This window comes from Nannospalax galili, unplaced genomic scaffold (assembly GCF_000622305.1).
Source record: "Nannospalax galili isolate Female #2095 unplaced genomic scaffold, S.galili_v1.0 scaffold1141, whole genome shotgun sequence".
Classification (NCBI taxonomy): Eukaryota; Metazoa; Chordata; class Mammalia; order Rodentia; family Spalacidae; genus Nannospalax; species Nannospalax galili.
Genome location: NW_008345269.1, coordinates 312,721 through 334,195, shown reverse-complemented (window position 1 = coordinate 334,195; position 21,475 = coordinate 312,721). Strand labels below are relative to the sequence as shown.

At 41.2% G+C, this 21,475-nt stretch overlaps 1 protein-coding gene and 1 pseudogene across 1 annotated transcript in view; one reads left to right on the top strand and one right to left on the bottom strand.

Moving 5' to 3' along the window:
• The window catches only part of Phyhipl (phytanoyl-CoA 2-hydroxylase interacting protein like), a 58,392-nt gene that overhangs the window by 19,226 nt on the left and 17,691 nt on the right, over positions 1-21,475 (bottom strand). Inside the window, exon 2 of the mRNA XM_008841446.3 lies at positions 1,197-1,393. Within this exon, the coding sequence (XP_008839668.1) occupies positions 1,197-1,393 (197 nt within the window). The remainder of the gene's footprint in view (positions 1-1,196; positions 1,394-21,475) is intronic.
• On the top strand, positions 20,900-20,998 carry LOC115071769 (annotated as a pseudogene).

The window sequence follows — 21,475 nt, the reverse complement described above, 5'->3', positions numbered from 1 at the left end:
CTCTGTGATTTTTGGCGTGTGAATTTCTTTTGTAGTTTCTGATTCTTGTGTGAGACTCAGGCCTTCAAGTTTAGGTCTGTCTTTTTGTGAACTTTATGTGTCTTTGTGGTTTACTTTTGGGACATGAAAATCTGGCTTGTCTAAGCATTCTGGTTCCCTCTTTTGATTTTATATTGGAGTGGCTGGAGTGCTTTTGTCTTCAGGAGTTCCCACAGAGGCCCAATTCAGGTGCGGGTCAGATGTTTTCAGGCTTTCTCCTAAGGTCTGGATTCCTCCAGGAATGATTTTGGCCTCAGGAATTTGGGGGTTGGACTGACCTGGGAGCCTGGCTCAGGAAAGATGCTGGTCTAGGGCAGCTGGTGGCGGTCCCACCAAGAGATGCAAAGGCAGATGGGGCAGGAAGAGGCCCCAAGGCCTCCTGGGGACTGCATTGAGGAGCTGGGTTGGTCTGGATGCAAAGGATCAACAAGAGGAAAGGTCAGCCCCAGTGCCCCAGAAAGAGGCTGGTGGGTGGTGCAGGCCCAGGGAAGCAGAGGGAGTTGAGGGCAGGCCAGGCCCAGAAGCAGTGCCCCTGGGGCCCAGAAAAGGCACTCCGTTGGTCTGGATGAAAAGGATCAGAGAGCAGTATTGGTTCCCCAGCTGTCTGGGGCCCTAAGACAAGGAATGGGGCAGGACCCAAACTCGGGGGAGAGAATGGCGGCAGAGATGGGAGGGTGAATGGGGCTGGGGGAGTCAAGGCGAGGAGGGTGCAATGGACTTACCCCTGAGAGAGGCCTATGGGTAGGAGTGAGGCCTGCTGTGGCTCCTGCAGGCCCAGGGAAGCAGAGGGAGGTCAGGGACAATGTTTTTAAATCACACATAATTTCGATTCTTCCCAATGTTAAATATATAAGTCACTGAAATTATTCTTTCTTTTAAAATATCTTCATACTTTCAAAGATGCAATGAAGGGCTAGAGAGATGGCTCAGTGGTTAAGAGCACTGGCTGCTCTTCTAGAGGACCTGGGTTTGGTTCCTAGCCCCCACACTGCAGCTAACAACTGTCTCTAGCTCCAGTTACAGGGGATCTGATGCCCTCTTCTGGCCTCTGTAGGCATCACATGAAACCAGTGCATTCACATACAGGCAAGCAAAACACTCATAATACACGTAAAATGAAAAATAAAGATACAATGAATGCATGCATCAGAACTTACCTTGTGTTTAAATTTATTAGAGTTCTTGTTCTCTTTCTTGTTGAGGTCAATGAAATAGTGTGTGATGCGGTCCTTTGATTTTGAATCCATTTCCCATGAAATCTTGAATGAGTCGCATGTAATGTTGCTTATTTTAATGTTATGTGGAACAGGAAGTTCTTCCATTTCTGCTATGCCACTGTCTTGTGATTTGTTACCTGCCAGGAAATAATGCAGAGAAAATTAGCTTCTAATGAATGGGTATTTCCAGTTTTCAGTCTTTAGTGGTATACTTATCTCTGAACTCAACTATCTAAGTACCACATCTGGGATTCCATTTTGTTCATGAAATAATTTGAATGTTAATGATACTAAGAGGTGTTTACAAGGTCATATTATCAATGAAAAACACAAGTGACTCAGTCCTATGACTTTAAATTTACTTTCCATTTCTCAATTTTGCTTTACAGATGAACACAAAAACAACAATGATCTAGCTTATGTATATGAGATTAGTCTTATATGGCAAAGTTCCCTCTCAGACGCCTAAGGGACATTTTTTTCCTACATGACCAGTTAGTGCCTATCTTGAGTAGGGCAGGCATTTTAGCCCAGATGACATCATAGAAATGCCAAGAGTGGTCCAGTCCACTGAAGGAGATGCTCATGAATGCACATGCGGCTATAGCTATAGTTCCTACTCTTCCACTTTGAAGCATTAGTGAACCTGTGTAATGGTTATACTTCACACGCCAATAATACTGAAGACTATTCATGTAAAATTTACTTCATCGAGGATTAATGTAGTAATCATTTCCCTGTGGTTTCTTGATAAATTTAATTTTGAGTCCTGGAAAATAAGGCTAAAAAGACAAAGGATAATTGCCACATTGATTGATCTCACAAAAATTGTGAAGACCTCTGTAAACTTCCACTTGGTGAAAATATTATCACTTTTCTAGTACTTTAAGGCAGAATATACTGACAGCAAGAAAAAAAGAAAATGGATATGTGTTTTGCCACTTAAACTTCTGCTATTATCTTATTCAGGTAAATGAAAATTATATCATAGAAAGCGTTATATTTTTTCCATTAAAATTTGAAAAAATGTTACTTTAATTAAAATGTGGAGCTCTTTAATCAAACCATATTTTACCTACTGACATAATTATGAAGCTTTTGTTATGTTATGTCAAGCATCTACACTTTTTTTTTTTTTTTTTTTTTTTTTGAGACAGGGTCTCCTTGTAGCCCCAGCTGTCCTGGAACTCACTATGTAGACCAGGCTGGCCTCGAACTCACAAAGATCCACCTGCCTCTGCCTCCCAAGTGCTGGGATTAAAGGCATGCGCCACCACGCCCGGCTGAAGCATCTACACTTTTAAGTTGTTTATCACAAGCCCAGTTCTTGACAAAATCAGCAGATCAACTACTTCTATTCAGCTTTCCCCTCTGAGTGGGGAAAGTTAGTAGCTTAATTAAAAAAAATCCTGACGTAACTTTCTTTCTCCTCACCCTCCATGAGTTACTTTCTAATGGAGATTTTGAGATATGTGACAGAAAAAAGGACTCTGCCTGGAAACACTGACAAAACGAATCAACACCACCACCATTCAGGACCCTCCCAGCAAACCCCAGTTCTTCCAAGTGTACTTCAAAGTTTGCCTTTCCTTCTTTAGTTAAGACTTCACTTTAGAGTGACTCCGACCACATCACTTTAAATGTTAAATGACTCTAACATTTGTAATTACAGTGATGATCAGTAACACTGAGTGCGGAACAAATACATTGTTTCATACACTTTTATTTATCCAAAGCGTGAAAGCTACTTTTGGAACTATTTCACAAGCAGTTCCTAACAACAACAATTGTTGGCATGCAAGATTTTAAAAACAATGGCAAATTATGCTAGGGATGCTTTACGTAAGTCTTTTCTCAGTGAACTTTACTTGCCTTATAATAAAAAGAATGATCAATTTGATCAGAACCTTTAAAAAACAGCTTTGACTCAGAGAATAAGTGTCTGTGAGATGTCCAGCCCTAAGTGACACATCTTCAATGGAACGTCTACACATAAGGCTCATGAAACATAGTGCAACAAGGAGCAGAGAGAATATTAATGCATCTCTCAACTCTCACCAGCAGAGTTTCTTCATGCAATAGATGGTGATTAACACAGAAAGTCACAAATGGCCAAAATGAGAATAAGAGACTGCAGAGCGTATGCTCCGATAAAACTCCTGTATTAAACCTCTGTCATCTCGGGCTCAGGGACCATTGTGGAAGAGGGGGCAGAAGGATTGTAAGAGCCAGAGGTGGTGGATGACCATAAGAAAACAGTTTTCCAGGCGCCTGGGAACTTGTTCATATGAACTTAGAGCAATGGTTACAGCATGTACAAGAGTCATGCAAACTCAAACAAGACAAAAACCCAGTACAGAACTGGGGAAATGGGTGGCAGGCCTCGACCTTAGCCATGGAACCAATCACTGCTGGGTGAGGGAGAGCTAGTCTTCTTTAAGGGGGTGACACTAGATAGGCTGAACAGACTCCAGTGAATGAACTCACAGTGAGGGACATGTGGGGACACACACTTGACTCCATAGGTCTTAACATATGACAGAATGCATGAAATCCAGTGGACAGGCTATGGGGGGGTACAGAAGGGGGAGAGGGTCTAAGTATAATCAAGGTGTATTATATGAACTGCATAAAAATTCAATAAAATTTTTGTTAAAAAGAAAAAAAAACATCATTGAGATAAACTTCACATACTACACGATCCATTTCACTAAAGCACACAATAGGCTTTTGGCAGATTCAGAGTTGGACATCAATCTCTCTATCAATCATAGATCATTTTTTTAATCCTGGAAGAACCACAGCCACCATCACCCCATCCCTACATTCACCCATTCCCCCTTTCCTCAGTGGTAGGCAGCAATGATGCTTCCATGTAGCTCTATTCTCCTCAGCTCCTGTAAATGGTTTACATGGTCTTCATGATCAGCTTCTCTCACTCAACATATTGCTTTCAAGGTTCATCCATGTTATACCAGACTTCATTTCTTTTTATTGCTGAATAATATTCCATTGTATGGATACACTACCTTTTATTTATCTATAGATCTGCTGATGAACATTTCCGTTTTTCCACTTTGGGTTTGTTATAAATGCCAGTGCTATGAACACTTTAGTGTACACATGTATGAATTCTCTTGAGCATATCTCTAGGAGTGGGATTAATAGATTATATAGCTAACTTACTATGAAACTGACAGACAATTTTCTAGAGAAGTTGCAGCACTTGACATTCCTTCCAGCAGTTGGGTGAGACTCTTATCAAAACTTTTTATCGGGGGCTGGAGAGATGACTCAGCTGTTAAGAGCACTGGCTGCTCTTGCAGAGGACCCGGTTCAATTCCCAGCACCCACATGGCGGCTAACAACTGTCTGTGCAACTCCAGTTCCAGGGGATCTAACACCCTCTCTGCAGGCATTACACAACACCGGTGCACTTACATACATGCAGGCCATACTCATACACATAAAAATAAAAATAAAACCTTTTTGCCATCTATCATTTATTTTTACAGCTAACCTTTGCATTTCTGTTCTCTGCCATGTGAAGTTAGAGCATGTGTCCCCTCTGGAAGACACAGCAATAAGGAACAACCTTGAGTCAAAGAGCAGCTCTTAGCAGACACTTGAACCTGCTGTGCCCTGACTGTGAACTTCACAGCCTCTAACATTCTAAGAGCTGAATTACTATAACACAAATTACCCAGCTTCATAGCAGCAAAAGTGGACTAAGACAACCTGTCAGCACCATCGAATACTGTCAGCCACTGTGCCTTATATGTAGCCACAGAAGTCCTGAAGGCTTCGTTAGGCATGTTTCCAACCCTAAATACAGTTAACCATGCTCTTATCTTCCCCCATTAACAAGGTACTCCAAATGGTTTCTGCTTTTCTTTGGCAGCTCTGGAACCAACCACTTCTCTGGGAGACACGGTTCCACTTAGTGAAGAACGGCAGTCAGACTAAACCCAAGTTCTTGGTGTGGTCAGCCATGTTAGAATGTCACTATTATAAGGGCCTCTCTGTGGCTAGAAGAGCCAGAAGCACATGCATATGTGTTGTGTGCATACTAGTGAATATCTATATTCCTGCACTCACACATAACAACATCACATATTTATACTGATGCCTCCAGTTCAATCCAACAGCACAGTTCATGGCAATATTCCTCTCTATAGCCTCTATAGGTGTTTCAGCAGTGAGAAAAATAGCTTTAATTATTCATAATATATTTACTTATTTGTTCAATATAGAATACATACAGGTAATTTCCGAACTGCCAGTTCATTCCACTTCAATATCATAATTATTTTTGTCTTTAGTAGAATAAGTAATAAAACAGTATTTTGCAAAAACTACTTGGGAATCTGAACTAGACTAACTCAAAATATTTTTACAGAAAAATATTATTAGTAAAAATACTCATGTTGAAGTATTGCTGAAGTTTCTTGATTCTTAAAAAATAAGTGAGCACTTTGAAGTCTTAGATGTGCATGCTTCAATTTTAAAATTCAGAGAGGTCAGGAATCTAGTAAATGGCCATGGTGGGTGCTTCCTGGAAGGGGAGGTAAAATGCAATGATATAAAGGGGGGAGGGCCTAACAGAGAAGGACGGGTCAAAGGGGTGGGGCGTGGGAGGACAAGGCAGAGGAGGGGTACGGGGAGGGGGACCTATACTAAAGACCTTGAGAAAGTCATATAGAAACCTACCACTATAGAAGTTACTTAAAGATTATATGTGTACGTTATAAAAAAGAGATTAACCATATGGAAAAATTATACATTCAATATCTCTACATGAGTCCATGTATATAGCTGAAGGCCTATATAACAAGAAACAGTGCCTGACAGGAGAAACCTCCCTTTGAGTTGTTGGCCAGGGTGGTCCAAGAGACTCCCCAAATTACACAGGCTATTGCTACAGTCCTTGATCGCCTCTAAAAGCTTGAAGGTAAGAGCCTATTGCTGAAGACAGGACATACTCTGGACACAGGACTTGGAGCAATGGAGCTGGAACGGATCTGGAAGTCACCTCCCTGAAGACCAGCTCTCATAGTTTTGGAGCTGCTAAGGGAGAACATCAATTGATAGTCCAACCTCAGCTTTAAGGCCTAATAACCACAATGACCAGCACAGTAAACTACATTGGGGCAATAGTGGCACTTTTATCTTGGAGCTAATCAATAGCTACCTAATTACACTTAAAACCCATTCAATGGGAAAGAACTCATGTGTGGTACTATAAACATAGCCAAACACACATGGCTGGAGAGGTCCTAGATCTTAGAGAAAACCCCAAGGCTGTCATATCCCTAGACAACTATTTCTTGCTATGGATTTCTGAGCTTACAGATAAGTATGCCACTCACCACACATCAAACAAGCTTCTTTTGCAACAAATGGAGACCTTTACAAAGTTCCACAACTGGACACACACAGAGATAAAGTATCTGCAGAATGCCCAGCCCTAAGTGACACATCTACAATGGAACCTCCTACACCCAAGGCTTATAGATCCTAGTGGAACAAGGGGTAGAGAGAGCACTAATGCATCTTTCAACTCTCATCAACAAAGTTCCCTCATGCAACAGAGGGCAATGAACACAAAAGGCCAAAATATAGAGAATAAGAGCCTGCAGAATGGGGGTCCTTGGACAGGACTCCCATATCAAGCTTCACCCACCCAGGGCTCAGCGACCTTTGTGGAAGAGGAGGTAGAAAGAGTGTTCTATGTTAAATATACCACTAATATAGCTCCAAACAACTAAACAGAAAACAATACTTGGGGTAAATCTCACATTTATGTCCCTGTTTGTAAGAGCCACAGGAGGAGGTACAGGACCACAACGATACAGAATCTTACAGGCTCCTGGGACCGTGCCCATATGAACTTACAGCAATGGAGACAGCATGCACAAAATCTATGTAAACGCAAGCAGACAAAAACTCAGCATAGAACTTTGGAAATGGGCAGCAGGCCCCAATCCTAGCTGAAGAACTATTGGGCAGGCTGATTACTGCTGAGTGTTGAGAGGTGAGGAAGAGCTGATCTTTTTTTGAGTCAGGGTTTCCCTGTAGCCCCAGCTGGTTTGGAACAATCTGGCCTTGAACTCAGAGATTCACCTGCCTCTGCCTCCCAAGTGCCGGGATTAAAGGCGTGTGGCACCACACCTAGCTAAGAGCTGATCTTTAAGGGAGTGACTCGAGATAGGCAGACTAGACCCCAGTGGATGAAGGTGCACTGAAGGATGTCAGGGGATACTAACTTGATAGACCTTAACATAAATGACTGAATGCATGAATCCACCGGGGGGGGGGGCGCTATGAGTGGGTGCTGCTAGGGAAGGGGGTATAAAGATGATTACGATGCTGTGCATGAGATACACAAAAATTCAATAAAATTTTTTAAAACGATTAAAAGGAGCTACCTTATAACAGGGAGATGTTGCCCCTACTAGACACCATAGGCTTCCAATTCCCAATGCCAGGAATGGACTCCCTTTTTTGAAGCTGTTAATCAAAGATTCCATATACCCTCAAACAATACTGGCCATTTGCCCCTGCTCTTGGTAACTCACTAGAACTTCATGATTTAAGACCCTATTTCTGAAGACACCACATACATGAACTGTAGAACAAACAAGGAGAAATGAAGCTGGTGCTGACTTCAAAGCCTCATCTCTACTGTCTAGCTTTCGAAGTGTTGTAAAGTGCTATACAAGCTACCTGAAGGGAAAATTTAGCACCACCTCACCCAGCTGTGAATCCTGTGAGCTACAACAACTGGCCTGGCAAGATATGCCCCCTGGTGGAATAGTGGCATGAGTGTTATGGGAGTGACCAACCACTTTCTAATTAGATTTAAGGTCTGCTTCATAAGATGATGTCCATACCTAACATTAATATCAGGCCTAGGAACCTGTGGCTAGACAGGTCACAGGTCATTGGGGAGAGGATACTACTATTCTGCTAAGTAGACATCATATTAAACTGACTCGTAATGACTTATCATTATACCCATAGATTAATGCATCTCTCAACTCTCAGCAAAAAGCACCTTTACACAGCAGATGGTGGTTAACACAAAAAACCACAACTGATTAACATGCAGAGAACAAGTGGCTGCAGACTGTTTATCCCTGAATAGGACACCTCTATCAAACTTCTGTCTCCCAGGGCTCAGGGACCGCTGCAGAAGAGGGGGCAGAAAGATTGTAAGAGCCAGAGGAGGTGGATGATCACAAGGAAACACAGTTTTCAGACAGCTCGTCAGCTGAACAAACAGCAGTGGTCCCATGTAAGCTCAAACCAGACAAAATCTCAGCACAGACATGGGGAAGTGGGTAAGAAACTCCAGTGCTTCTTGAGGAACTAACAGCAACCAATGACTGCTGTGAAGAGGAGATTCAGGCACATTTAAGAGTGAGATTCTTAGTAGGTTGACCAGGCTCCAGTGATGAACACAAACCTGTGTTTGGAGACGCAACCCTGACTCTATATTTATATATAATAAAATAGTATATATTATTTGCATATATAGCATTATAGTATACTATCTATATCTCTGTCTATCTATCTATCTATCTATCTATCTATCTATCTATCTATCTATCTATCTATCTATCTATCTATCTATCTATCTATCTATCTATCTATCTATCTATCTATCTATCTATCTATCTATCTATCTATCTATCTATCTATCTATCTATCTATCTATCTATCTATCTATCTATCTATCTATCTATCTATCTATCTATCTATCTATCTATCTATCTATCTATCTATCTATCTATCTATCTATCTATCTATCTATCTATCTATCTATCTATCTATCTATCTATCTATCCATCCATCCATCCATCCATCCATCCATCCATCCATCCATCCATATATCAGTACAGAAATTCAGTGTGGAATTAGAAAGGGGGGGTGGCAGATATAGGAGGGGATCTAAATATGATCAAAATATATTGGACAAAATTCACAAAAATTCAATAAAAGTTTTTAAAAGGTAAGCCGGCAGGGTGGGTGGTTACATGCACATTAATTCAGTGTGTACCAGCTTCAGGACTGGTGCTGGCCATGCAAGGCAATTCCTTTGCATGCTTGATAGTTTAATAATACATTAACAACATAAATAGAAAAATGTACATGATCGTCTGGAATAGAAATAAAATGTAGTTTTTCACTGCTTGATGTTAAATACAGTTAATATAGCTCCAAACAACTAAACAAAACAATACCTGGGGTAAATCTCACACTTATGTCCCTGTTTAAATCCAGCCCTGTAGATTATGGAGAAAACTTGAAGGGTTGGGTGCTCAAACCCAGCTCATGGAGGTCAGCACTACCGCACACCAAATTCTGCTAATAACTGACAGGTAATGCACAGAAAGGGTCCAGACATCAACAAGCTACCCTCAAAACTTCCATTATCCCAATCCCACATAGCTTGTTCTCTAGTTAAGACTTAACACACAAACACGCTAAATGAGGGAAGTAGAAAACATATAATGAGAGCCATTCCCATTAAGAAAGATCTTTCAGACCCTTCTATAACTGATGACAGGGCCCATCAAATAAATCTATCTCACATTACTTCCAATAAGACTATGTATATCTGGATAAAAGCATTTCACAAATAAGGACTCTCCATAACATTTTGGAGGTGAATTAAAAGGACTCTGTTTAATAAATACGTCTGTGTGCTGCACAGCTTTAGTTGTCAACTTGACATACTTGGCTAGAGGGCGCCTCAACTGGGGAATTGTCTCCGTTGGACTGGCCTGTGGTCACTGTGGGGTATTTTCTTAATTGTTGAGTGATGTGGAAGAGCCCAGCCCACTGTGGGTGGTGCCACCCCTGGGCAGGTGCTCCTGTATTGTATAAGATAGCAGGTTGAGCAGGGGCCAGGGGAGCAAGTCAGTAAGTATTGTTCCTCCATGGCCTGTGCTCCAGCTCCTGCATCCAGGTTCCTGCCCCGAGTTCCTACATTGGGCTCCCTGATAAACTGTGACTTGGGAGATGTAAGCTGAATAAACCCTTTCCTCCCCAAGTTGATATTGGTCAGAGTGTTTTGTCACAGCAATTGAAGGCAAACCAGAACAGAAATTGGTACCAGGATCATGGGGTATTGCTGTGGCAGACCTGACCTTGGTATTTGGGGGAGGATTGTGGAAGCATTTGGAACTTTGGGCTGGAAAAGTCATTGAGTATTTAGTTTGTTGCTAAGGAGCTTGGAACAGTTATGCTGAATAGTTGTGGACAATGAAGGCCTGGCTTGTGCTTCAAAGGGAAGCAGAGACTATCAGGGCTGTTTGTGTGATATTTTGAATTGAGAATCTGTGGTTTCTGGCCAGCTGGGGCTGAAGAATCAGCTTTCATTAAGAAGACACCAGAACCACTGAAGTGAAACTTTTGCTTTACTGGGACAACTGATGCTGGTTAGCTGGCTGAAAAATCAGCTGTAAATAACAAGAGACCAGGATCACTGTCGAAAAATCTTCTGGGAAGTACTTCCTCAGGGTCAGCACAGAAGCTGTGGTCCAGAGGAGGGCCCAAGCTTCTATCTCAAGCTGGAAGCAGGACTTGGTAATGTGTATAAGTCTCCTGCATGGTTCTAGTGTTGAAAGCGTGAAGGGGTCACATAGAGCAGCTGAGTCTTGGCACCCCGAGAGGCCAGGAAAGGCCACTGGTAAAGGTGCAGCTTCAGTTGCAGTGAAGACCCCAGGATTGAAGGAATCATGGAGAGAATCTGAGGCTTTGCACTCCAAGAGGCCAGAAGAGATCATTGGTGAAGGTGCAGCCTCAGTTTCAGTGGAGACCCCAGCTTTTTGATAATGCCAGGACCATGGGATGACCATCAAGGGCAGCAGCAGGTATGGAATGGAGCCGGCCTAGGTCTGTGAGATGAGCTGTTTGTGGATGGCAGAGTCAGAGAAGTGGTGCTGCCAGAACCCTTCAGAGCCCAGAAGATCGTGAGTGAATCCCAAATGTCCAGCCTCGAGCTACTTTGCTGGACATAGGTTTTGCTTAGGTGTGCCGGATTCTTCCCTTTGAAATAAGAGAGTACACTTGTTTTGGATTTTAAAGGAGCCTACAGTTAAGAGACTTTTAAATGAGACTACGGACTTTTAAGTGTTCGGATTTTTTAAAGGACTGTGTAACTTTTAATGTCGTGACTGTTATCATCTTGGGAAAAAAAATGGAAAGGTTGTGGTTTAATAGTGATGTATTGTGTGTCAAGTTGATAAGGGGTCAGTTGTCAACTTGACACACTGGGGTAGAGGGAACCTCAGTGGGGAATTGCCTCCATTGGACTGGCCTAGGGTCATGTCTGTGGGGTATTTTCTTGATTGCTGAGTGATATGGGAGGGCCTAGACCACTGTTGGCAGTACCACCCCTAGGCAGGTGGGCCTGTGTTGTATAAGAAAGCAGGCTGAGCAGGGGCCTGGGAGCAAGTCAGTAAGTAGAGTTCCTCCATGGCCTGTGCTCCAGCTCCTGCCTCCAGGTTCCTGCCCTGAGTTCCTACCTTAGGCTCCCTGATGAACTATGACTTGGGAGATGTCAGCTGAATAAACCCTTTCTTCCCCAAGTTCGTATTGGTCACTGTTTTGTCATGGCAATTGAAGGCGAACTAGAACAGTCTGCAACTGAATTATCCAGATTACCTCTTTTATCTCCTGGAATCCTTGGTAAAGAGGGAATATGGACTACAGGTCCCAACCTACTAACCAGTAACCAATCACACTGGTTTCTATGCTCTGAATTTTTTAAGCAAAAATAAGCAAATGTGTATATATTTTCTTATTCTCCTCAGTTATTATTCTTCTATTCATGATTTTCAAATTTATTTAAAATTTTAAATTTCTTGAAATTTAGTGATTACTTCCCCCTTATAATCTATTATCTGTACATTTGTGCTTTCTTTCTTTCTTTAACTGGTACTTTTGCCCATTTTAGGAAAAACATACCCTGAATCATCTTACATTCTTCATACTGCTCCCTCATAGCTACTCTAGTTTGTCATGAAAATGAGTAATTTTTCTTACACAGCTTTCCTTGAGTGCTAAAATAAAGGATGATTTAAAAATCTTTATTACAGTAGCTAGGAGGGCCCAAACAACTTTGAACAGAATGCTTTAAAACTTAATGTAGTTCATTTTAATAATAACCCTTGAGCCACTTTATAAAGAGATTCAGATTTTTGGGTTGTCTTCTTTAAAAGTAGCAGTGAATTGAAGTCTTTTTCATTTCATGTCTGCTGTTCTTCCTAAAGTTTTAATGATAAAAATCTCTATCAAAGCATGGACAGGAGGATTTTATAATTAAAATTATACATGTATGTATGTATAAATAACTATTTTAATAACTTTCATTACAAATAGAAGTATAGTCTGCTGAGGGGGGAGTCCCTTTCTATTCATTAAAATTCTGCAATACTTTTAAAATCAAAAAGGAAAAACTAAGACAGATAAAATTAAAAACATTAATTACAATAGAACACTGAAATCATTCTCTACAACTCTAAAAACTACTCTTAGTGATACACTGACAATTAGAACTTCTAGAAAAAAATATAAGAAAATAAAAATCACTGAATCTCTATTAGTAATATTGTACGTATAGTTTATAACTTTTTTATATAACAATATATTAATAAAATAATAACATAATTATATATAGTACATAACAATATTAAAATGTTCTGTAACCTTTTTTCATATAATGCATCGTGAACATTTTTTGCAAGGCAGCCTGTAATGCTAATCTTGGTACATTTGTGCTGCTTACTATGACATTCATGGACAGCTGTGTGTGGTAGATCTACTGTTTATACAGAATATACATTCCTTTTACCAAGCGTGGCCTAGAGAGCCAGTCAGTATTTCTCAATACTTTCACTTAATGGACTAGTACAAATTCAACAAAAACAAAAATTACTTTGATTTTGAGAAGAACAAAACAAAAGCCATATTCCTCTACAATCACAATTACAATATAACTAAAATTCTTTTAATTTTTTTTAGTATTTTATTATTATTTGTATGAGTGTATTGACTGCATGAATAAGTGCACCTGGGTCATGCAATGTCCTAGGTCAGAAGAGGTGGTTGGATCCCCTGGAAATGGAGTTTAGATGGTTGTTGGCTGCCATGTGGGTGCTGGGAACCAACTGTGGGTCCTCTGAAGAGCAGCCAGTGCTCTTAACCACTGAGCCATCTCTGCATCTCGAAGAAACTATATCTTAACATCAAATTTAGAAATAATCTAAGAATAAAAGACAGTCCTTTAAAATTCAATGTTTAGCTATATGAGGTGACAACACCATTAACTTTAGCATTCAGGAAGCCAAGGCAGGAGGATCTCGAATTAGAGAGAACCTGGCTATATAGTGAAACCCCTGTCTCAAAAGAAAACCAAAACTCACCACCATATACCAAAAACAACAAAATAAATAAGTAAATAATAAAACTGAGTAGAGTTAATGTGCTGGATAGCTTTAGTGTCAACTTGACACACCTGGGCAGAGGGAGCCTCAATTGGGGAATTGCCTTCATTGGACTGACCTATGGCCATGTCCATGGGGCACCTTCTTGATTGCTGAGTGATGTGGGAGGGCCCAGCCCACTGTGGGTGATGCCCTTGGGCAGGTGGACCTGTGTTGCATAAGAAAGCAGGCTGAGCAGGGCCCACGGGGAGCAAGCCAGTAAGCAGTGTTCCTCCATGGCCTGTGCTTCAGCTCCTGCCTCCAGGTTCCTGCCCTGAGTTCCTACCTTGGGCTCCCTGATGAACTGTGACCTGGGAGATGTAACATAAAATAAACCCTTTCGTCCCCAAGTTGGTTTTGGTCAGAGTGTTTTGTCACAGCAGTGGAGGAACAAAGTAGGACAGTTAACTTCATGGAAAGCTCACTAGAGTTAATAATGTAGCAAGCACAGAAGGGCATTTCAGAGAAACAAGGATGGATCTACGTCTTTTTCCTCTGAGATCATGGATTTTTGTTTACATCATATTCTCTTCTAGTTTAATTCTGTTGCCTTTCTATTTGAAAAGTGTGTTTCAAGGGTGATCATAGGAATAGGAGGATGTGCGGTTGGGTAACTACGAACTAAACCAGCAATTTGGGTATCAGATGTAAACAGGTGTATAGTATATCATGGGCAAAGACCTTGCTACCCAAGATTCTGTAGTGGCTTACACGCAGTGTGTAATTCCAGATGGTCCTGATTCTTTTACTTGATTCATTACATTAGTTCATGAAATCTGGAATTTGTGAAATGGGTTTTCTGTAGAAACTGATGTCATGTCCACCTTTGATTCTGAACCCATCACCTGTCCAGGGGGCACTGGGCAATATAGCTGGACATGTTTTCGGTCATCACGAAATTGGAGACGGTGCTATTGCATCTAGTGGGTCTGTAAAGGTTAGTCTGTCTACAATAGTGAAGCAAGTCAGTCAAGTTAAAAATTTCAAATTAATTTCTTCATGTCAGTTTTTTGGAAAAAATTAAACTGGCATTTTTTTTAATATCACTGAACATGGTTTGCTTTTATATTATTGTTTCTCTATATTATTTAGTGGTTTCCATCTATTTGAAAGCATTTTTTTCTTTTTCTTTTTTGGTCTTTTTGAGACAGGGTCTCCCTGTAACCTCGGCTGGTCTTGAACTCACAGCGATCCACCTGCCTTTGAATCCTGAATGCTGGGATTAAAGGCGTGTGCTACCATGTCTGGCTTTGAAATTATTATTATTATTATTTTTTTTTTTTTTTGGTATTTTTGAGACAGGGTCTCCCTGTAACCTCGGCTGGTCTTGAACTCACCGCGATCCACCTGCCTTTGGATCCTGAATGCTGGGGTTAAAGGCGTGTGCTACCCTGGCTGGATTTGACCTTCTTATTATTATTATTTTTTTTTTTTTTTGGTATTTTTGAGACAGGGTCTCCCTGTAGCCCCCGCTTTCCTGGAACTCACTACGTAGACCAGGATGGCCTTGAACTCACAGAGATCTGTCTGCCTCCCGAGTGCTGGGATTAAAGGCGTGTGCCACCACACCCAGCTTTGAAAGCATATTTTGAAGATTTAAGGCACTACAATTTTGGATCTCCAACTTTTCCAATTAGAAAATGCTAGAGTTGGGGATAATTATCTTAGGTATTGAAATAGACAAGAAATAAGGTGTGGGACTGCAGCGTGATGAAAGGGAAGCGCGCTGCCCCAGAACACTGAAGCAGCACTCAAAGCACAAGCATGTGATTTCTGAAGACAAGCAGGAAATACAGGGAGCCATGAGACAGGGCCAAGTTCAAGAGTGAAGCTCAGACAGCCCATGGACAGACTTCACACCTAAGGCAGAGGACAGGGACATTTACGTCTCTAATTTTCATTCAGGTCTTTGTTTGGCTTCTTCTGATCATTCATCACAAATGTCTCCATTATGGTAACGCAGAGGCTGTTTTCCAATGCTGACAGCTATATCCATACACAAAAGTGCCCAGTGTTAATTACAGAATGGCTAAGTGAGATGAGGTAACAGCACACATACAAACAACAACATAGCTTCCAGCATGTGTGAGACAACAAATGTGAGCTGATCAGCCTTACACTGATGTAAAAGGAAATGACTAATTTACTCTCTCCTTTGGTCTAATTAATGCATAATGCTACCAACACACTGCAGAATGTCAATGTCTCCAGTAATCTTTAATGACTTTTTTTCTTTTGAAATCCCATTTTACTGGCATTTGTTAGTGTCCATACAGCTCCAGGTACTTTCTAGTAAATCCATGTGTGAAAGAGGCTCTTGGTTTTGATGTGATGGTTAAGCATGAACAATCTCTAAATCTAATCTCATGCTTCTTTCTCAAATGTCTTCTTTCCCTGCTTATTGTCTTTCAATCAAACCATGTTGTAGCGCACACTCAATCACCGTCCTGAAGGTTCCATCTGAGCTGGGAGCCGCCCTGCTGCCTGGTGCACTCTCCTTGTCCACAGGCCTCTAGCTTTAGTTGCATGGATCAGTCTGCTGCTTCTCTTCTGTGCACCTAGCATTGAAGCCCTTCTTTGTGAATCGTTTCTCACTGTTTCTGGCACCTCTAATTTCTGCATTTCCATCAGGTTTCACCCTGAAATCACTAATACCAAAGTACATTTCCACAAAGACTATATCATCCAAACAATATCTCAACCCAATTTTAATTCTTAGAATCTTTCATTTTCCTGTGGTCATTTCTGGGTTTGCTTTAAACATACGTAGCAGCATTTCTTCATTATGGAAAAATCAGTTTACTTCTCAAGAGAGTGGTTTTTTTTGTTTGTTTGTTTGTTTGTTTGTTTGTTTTTTGTTGGTCTTTTTGAGACAGGGTCTCCCTGTAGCCCCAGCTGGCCTGGTACTCACTATGTAGACCAGGCTGGCCTTGAACTCACAGAGATTCCCCCTGCCTCTGCCTCCCGAGTGCTGAGATTAAAGGTGTGCACCACCATGCCTGGCCTCAAGTGAGTTTTAAGAGGTGCTGTTTTATTCTTAACCAATGACAAACCTATTGTATTGAACTAGTGGTACCTGCCATGAAACCTCTGGATATGACACGTCCTCACAGGTACTTTGTCAGAGTTAGGACATGGGAGGTCTACTGTCACCATCTTGGAATGCATTCAAAAGGAAAATCTCTTTTCCTCTCCTCCCTGAAAAGGCAACTATGACGTCAAAGCAGGGGAACATGAGCAACATCACACTTAGAAGCCCAACATACCAGCAGTGAAAAGAATCTGAGTGTAGTTAGCAAACAATGCTCCTTGGCTCCAGAGTTTAAAGGCTTTTATGAGAAACCAAGAAAACCAGTTTATCCAGGCAGTGCAGACCTTTCACATACAGCACTGGATTCTTCAGTTCACAGAAGAATTACAAACTTCTGGTTTCACTCCACAGGAAGTGATACAAGACTAATGCTTCACGCTACTTATGAACTTATCTCTAGTAACCATATCTGGTGTTAAATTCCAAGTTAAATAATTTAATAATTCTTAAAACAGATGTGGATCACGTCCTCTAAACGAAGTGACGAACAGTAAACAAGCAGCAAATGGAAACAAAACAAACGCAAAACTTCTTTGGTCCCCCACGTGAGGGTGAGTGACGGAGAACACGGCACGTGGCAGGGAAGGGAACGTGCAGTGATTCTTGTAATTTCTCCTTACAAAGCAAACAGCAATGGTGGTGATAAAACGAGCATAATGTAAATAAGGTTTAAAGATGAAGCAAATTTGTTTTCAATTTGTGTCATGACTCAAAAAGTATTAAAACAATTCCGCGAATAAAGCTAAAGAAACCTTTGACAGACGCAACATGAAACAGGAAGTTTTCCTAAAGTTAAACAGAAATCGGTAACTAAAAAAACATTTTGATATTAGAAAGCAAGTAGCTGGCAGTTCTCCCTAAGGCGCTCCCACTGTTGGGCAAACTAAGGTATAAAAAGATTCTCAGTAACTGCAACAGACAATATTTAAATATGGCACTGGACCAAAGACTCAGTCACAGAAGCACTTACTGAGCACTTCTACTAGCAAGACAGTATCTTAAATGCTTCGTGTATGATTTAATTCTTAAGAAAATTTATGACAGTGTCACCTTCATTCTAACAGATGAGGAGACAAGGCACACATAAGAAGGTACATGACTTCTTCAATGTTAAGGAACTGGTGCAAAAGCCAAGATTTCAAACCAAGAACCTGGGCATTGTTGTACAGATGCATAATTATCATACATTAGTATAATCCTATAAAATAATCAACCTACAGCTGCCCTGCCTTCCCTGCTCCAGAAACTCATACAATTGAAAATTCTGGGACTGGAGAGATGACTCACGGGTTAAGAGCACTGGCTGCTCTTGCAAAGGACCTGGGTTCAATTCCCAGGCACCCACATGGCAGCTAACAACTGTTAATTCCAGTTCCAGGAGCTATGACACCTTCTTCTGAACTCCACAGGCACTGCACGACATGGGTGTACTTACATGCATGTAATACACTCAAAACATAAAAATAATAAAATAGTAAAAAATAAAATTCCAGGGAAGTCATATAACCTCTAATGTTCTTAATCTTAAACTAGAAATGGTCTACATTGAATCTAAAGTTACTTCTAACACTAAAATTAAGAATTGCTAAAGTTATCACACTTTTCCTCATGATTGGTTTTCTTAAGCCTTTTATGTTTATTAGTTGGCAATATTTTGGTCTTTTGTTTTTGCTTCTGTGGCAAGTGTGCATGCATGTATGTGTAGTGCACGTGCCTGCAGGTATGTCTGCACTTCTGTGCATGTGGAGGCCAGAGTCTGATGTCAGGTGTTTGTTTCAACCACTCTCCACCTTATACACCGAGATGGGGTTTCTCACTTGAACCCTGAGCTTGCTGATTGGGCTTTTCTAGCTAGCCTGACTTACATGTTCAACAGACATGCATGTTGGTTGGATGCTTATCAGTGCAGGAGGACTGAGATGAATCAATGAGATACCATGCTCATGCTTTCAAGGAGCTTACATTACAGTCTAGGAGCACTTATAGTGTAGATAAGCACATTTTCAAGTCCTTACTTCTGCATATTTTTTCAGTAATTATCTGCTTCCCTTCATAATCAAATTTATGAGGACACCTGTGATGCTACCTCTTTCCATTAACTTCCCACTCCTTTCTTAAGGCCAGTCAAATCTAATATAATTTCAAGCTCTAGGACTCTGAAGAATGTCCTCTGGTCAAGCCGTAGAGCCACTTCTCAGTTCTCGGACTTCCCTGACGGGGATCAGGACGAGCTGCTTCAGGCACTGGTAGTAGAGGGAGCTTCTGAAGCAGCCCCCTTCCTCCTACAGGAAAAGTGATGACATTCCTTTGAAGTAGGTTATAAGGCTACCACTCCTGAAAGGAAAGAATGTCTTTATCTTTGAAGAGAGATGAAGGGAGGACTCAGAACAAGTCAGCCGGGCGGCACTCACGGCCTCACAGCCTCCCTGTCCAACCCCACCCCCTAGACTAGTCACTTCTGGCTTTGTTTTTTGTTTTGTTTTCAGTCTTTTTGAGACAGGGTCTCCCTGTAGCCCCTGCTGCCCTGGAATTTGCTATGTAGACCTGGCTGGCCTTGAACTCACAGAGATCCGCCTGCCTCTGCTGGGATTAAGCCACACCCGGCTGACTAGTCACTTCTTACCAGACTTTGCAACACACACAGACGCCTCTGCTTTTTGGGGTCTTCATTTCTAACCGACACTAAATGGTATGGTTTTTGCTTGTAGTCTTCTGTTACATAGGACATAGGCATTAATCTAGTGATGACTGAGAAATCATTTTCCTCTCACAGCTCTAAACGCACTTATCACAATCATTTCAAAGGTCATCTTTGCTTTTCTCCTGTCTCAGTACCAACCTCTTTATTCTCGAGATCTTAGTCCAACCAAGTCAGTGTTTGTCCGGGGTCTGAAGAAGACTCTTTCTGGACGATGCTGCCTACTAGCCCAATGCTGAACCTGTGGTCATGAAAGAGAGGCAGTGTGGCCAGTGCTCACCAACATGGCACTTGAGTGTTTCAAAGATGCCTCAAATTCAGATGAGCTGAAACACAGCTCTTAATTTTCCATCTCCAAATTACTCTCCAACCCGGTATTCCCTTATTGAGCAAACTGCTCCAATATCTACCCGACTGTAACTAATACAGGCTAATAGACCTTTTGTTAGATTTTCTAGAACCCCAGTTTTTTTCCTACTTGAAGATTGTGTTCTGAATCTCACAAAACTTTGCTTCTAGTTTATTTTTTTAACCCATTCCTTCTCATACTGTGACTGGTTATTCTAAAATAAAAAGCTATTCATTCATTCATATGTCCATTTATAGATAGGGTCTCTCTGTGTAGCACAGGTTAGCCTGGAACTTAAAATTTAGACAGGCTGGTCTCAACCTTGTGATCCTCTTAGGTAAATTTCCAGAGTCTTCAAAGAACAAGCATGTACTACCACACCAGTCAGATTCAAAACTATCTTTTTTTCTTTTGGTTTTTTTGAGACAGGGTCTCCCTGTAGGCTCAGCTGGCCTGGACTCAATATGTATACCAGGCTGGCCTTGAATTCACAGGGATCCGCCAGCCTCTGCCTCCTGAGTGCTGGGATTAAAGGCGTGCGCCACCACGCCCGGCTCAAAACTATCTTTTAAAGATCAGTTTTCTATAAATATTCTCAAGCTTTCAAAGGCCATGCCAGTAGATGTGCCTAGACAAAGATAAGAGGGATGCTAAGAAAAAGAGAGGCCTGGGAGGCAGGTGCCAAGTGGTGGCATTTCTATTTGCTTCCTGCTCTGTTAGCCTAGAGAGTAACTAGAGACCGGCATGGGGCACCTGGCCACATCTCACCGCCACTTTGTGTTTCTCTCAAATTCTTCCAGACAGTGAGAAAGAGCACCATCTTAGGGAAATAATAATTATTCAGTCATTAACGTATTTTCCAAGTGTAGGTCTCAGACCTTTTTAGAGTATTTTCTTAAACACCTACATTTTAAATTCAATGAAAATAAGTAAACACACATACAATCTGTGTAAATAGCATTATGAATGTATACCAGGAAATATGTTTAAGATAAGAATTAAAATATTATTGTGCTCACTTTGGCAGCACATATTGGAACGATACAGAGAAGATTAGCATGGCCCCTGCACAAGGATGACACGCAAATTCGTGAAGCGTTCCATATTTTTAAACAGGACATCAATTGCTCAGGAAACAAGGGCAAGAATTAAAAAATGGGACCTCATTAAACTAAAAAGCTTCTGTACATCAAAGGAGGCAACCAAGGAAGCAAACAGAAAACCTACAGAATGGGAAAAGACCTTTACCAGTAACACATCCTACAGAGGTTTAATAACGAACTCAAAAAACAGAGATCCAAGACAAGAAGCAACCCAATTAAAAGATGGGCTAAGGACCTGAACAGAGAGTTCTCAAAAGAAGAAGTAAAGTAGGCTATGAAACATCTTAAAAGATGTTCAACATCACTAATAATCAGGGAAATGCAAATTAAAACCACTTTAAGATTTCACCTTACCCCAGTCAGACTGGCTAAGATCAAGAAAACAAATGATACCAAATGTTGGAGAGGATGTGGGGAAAGGGAAACACTCATCCACTGCCGGTGGGGTTGCAAACTGGTTCAACCCCTATGGAAAGCAGTGTGG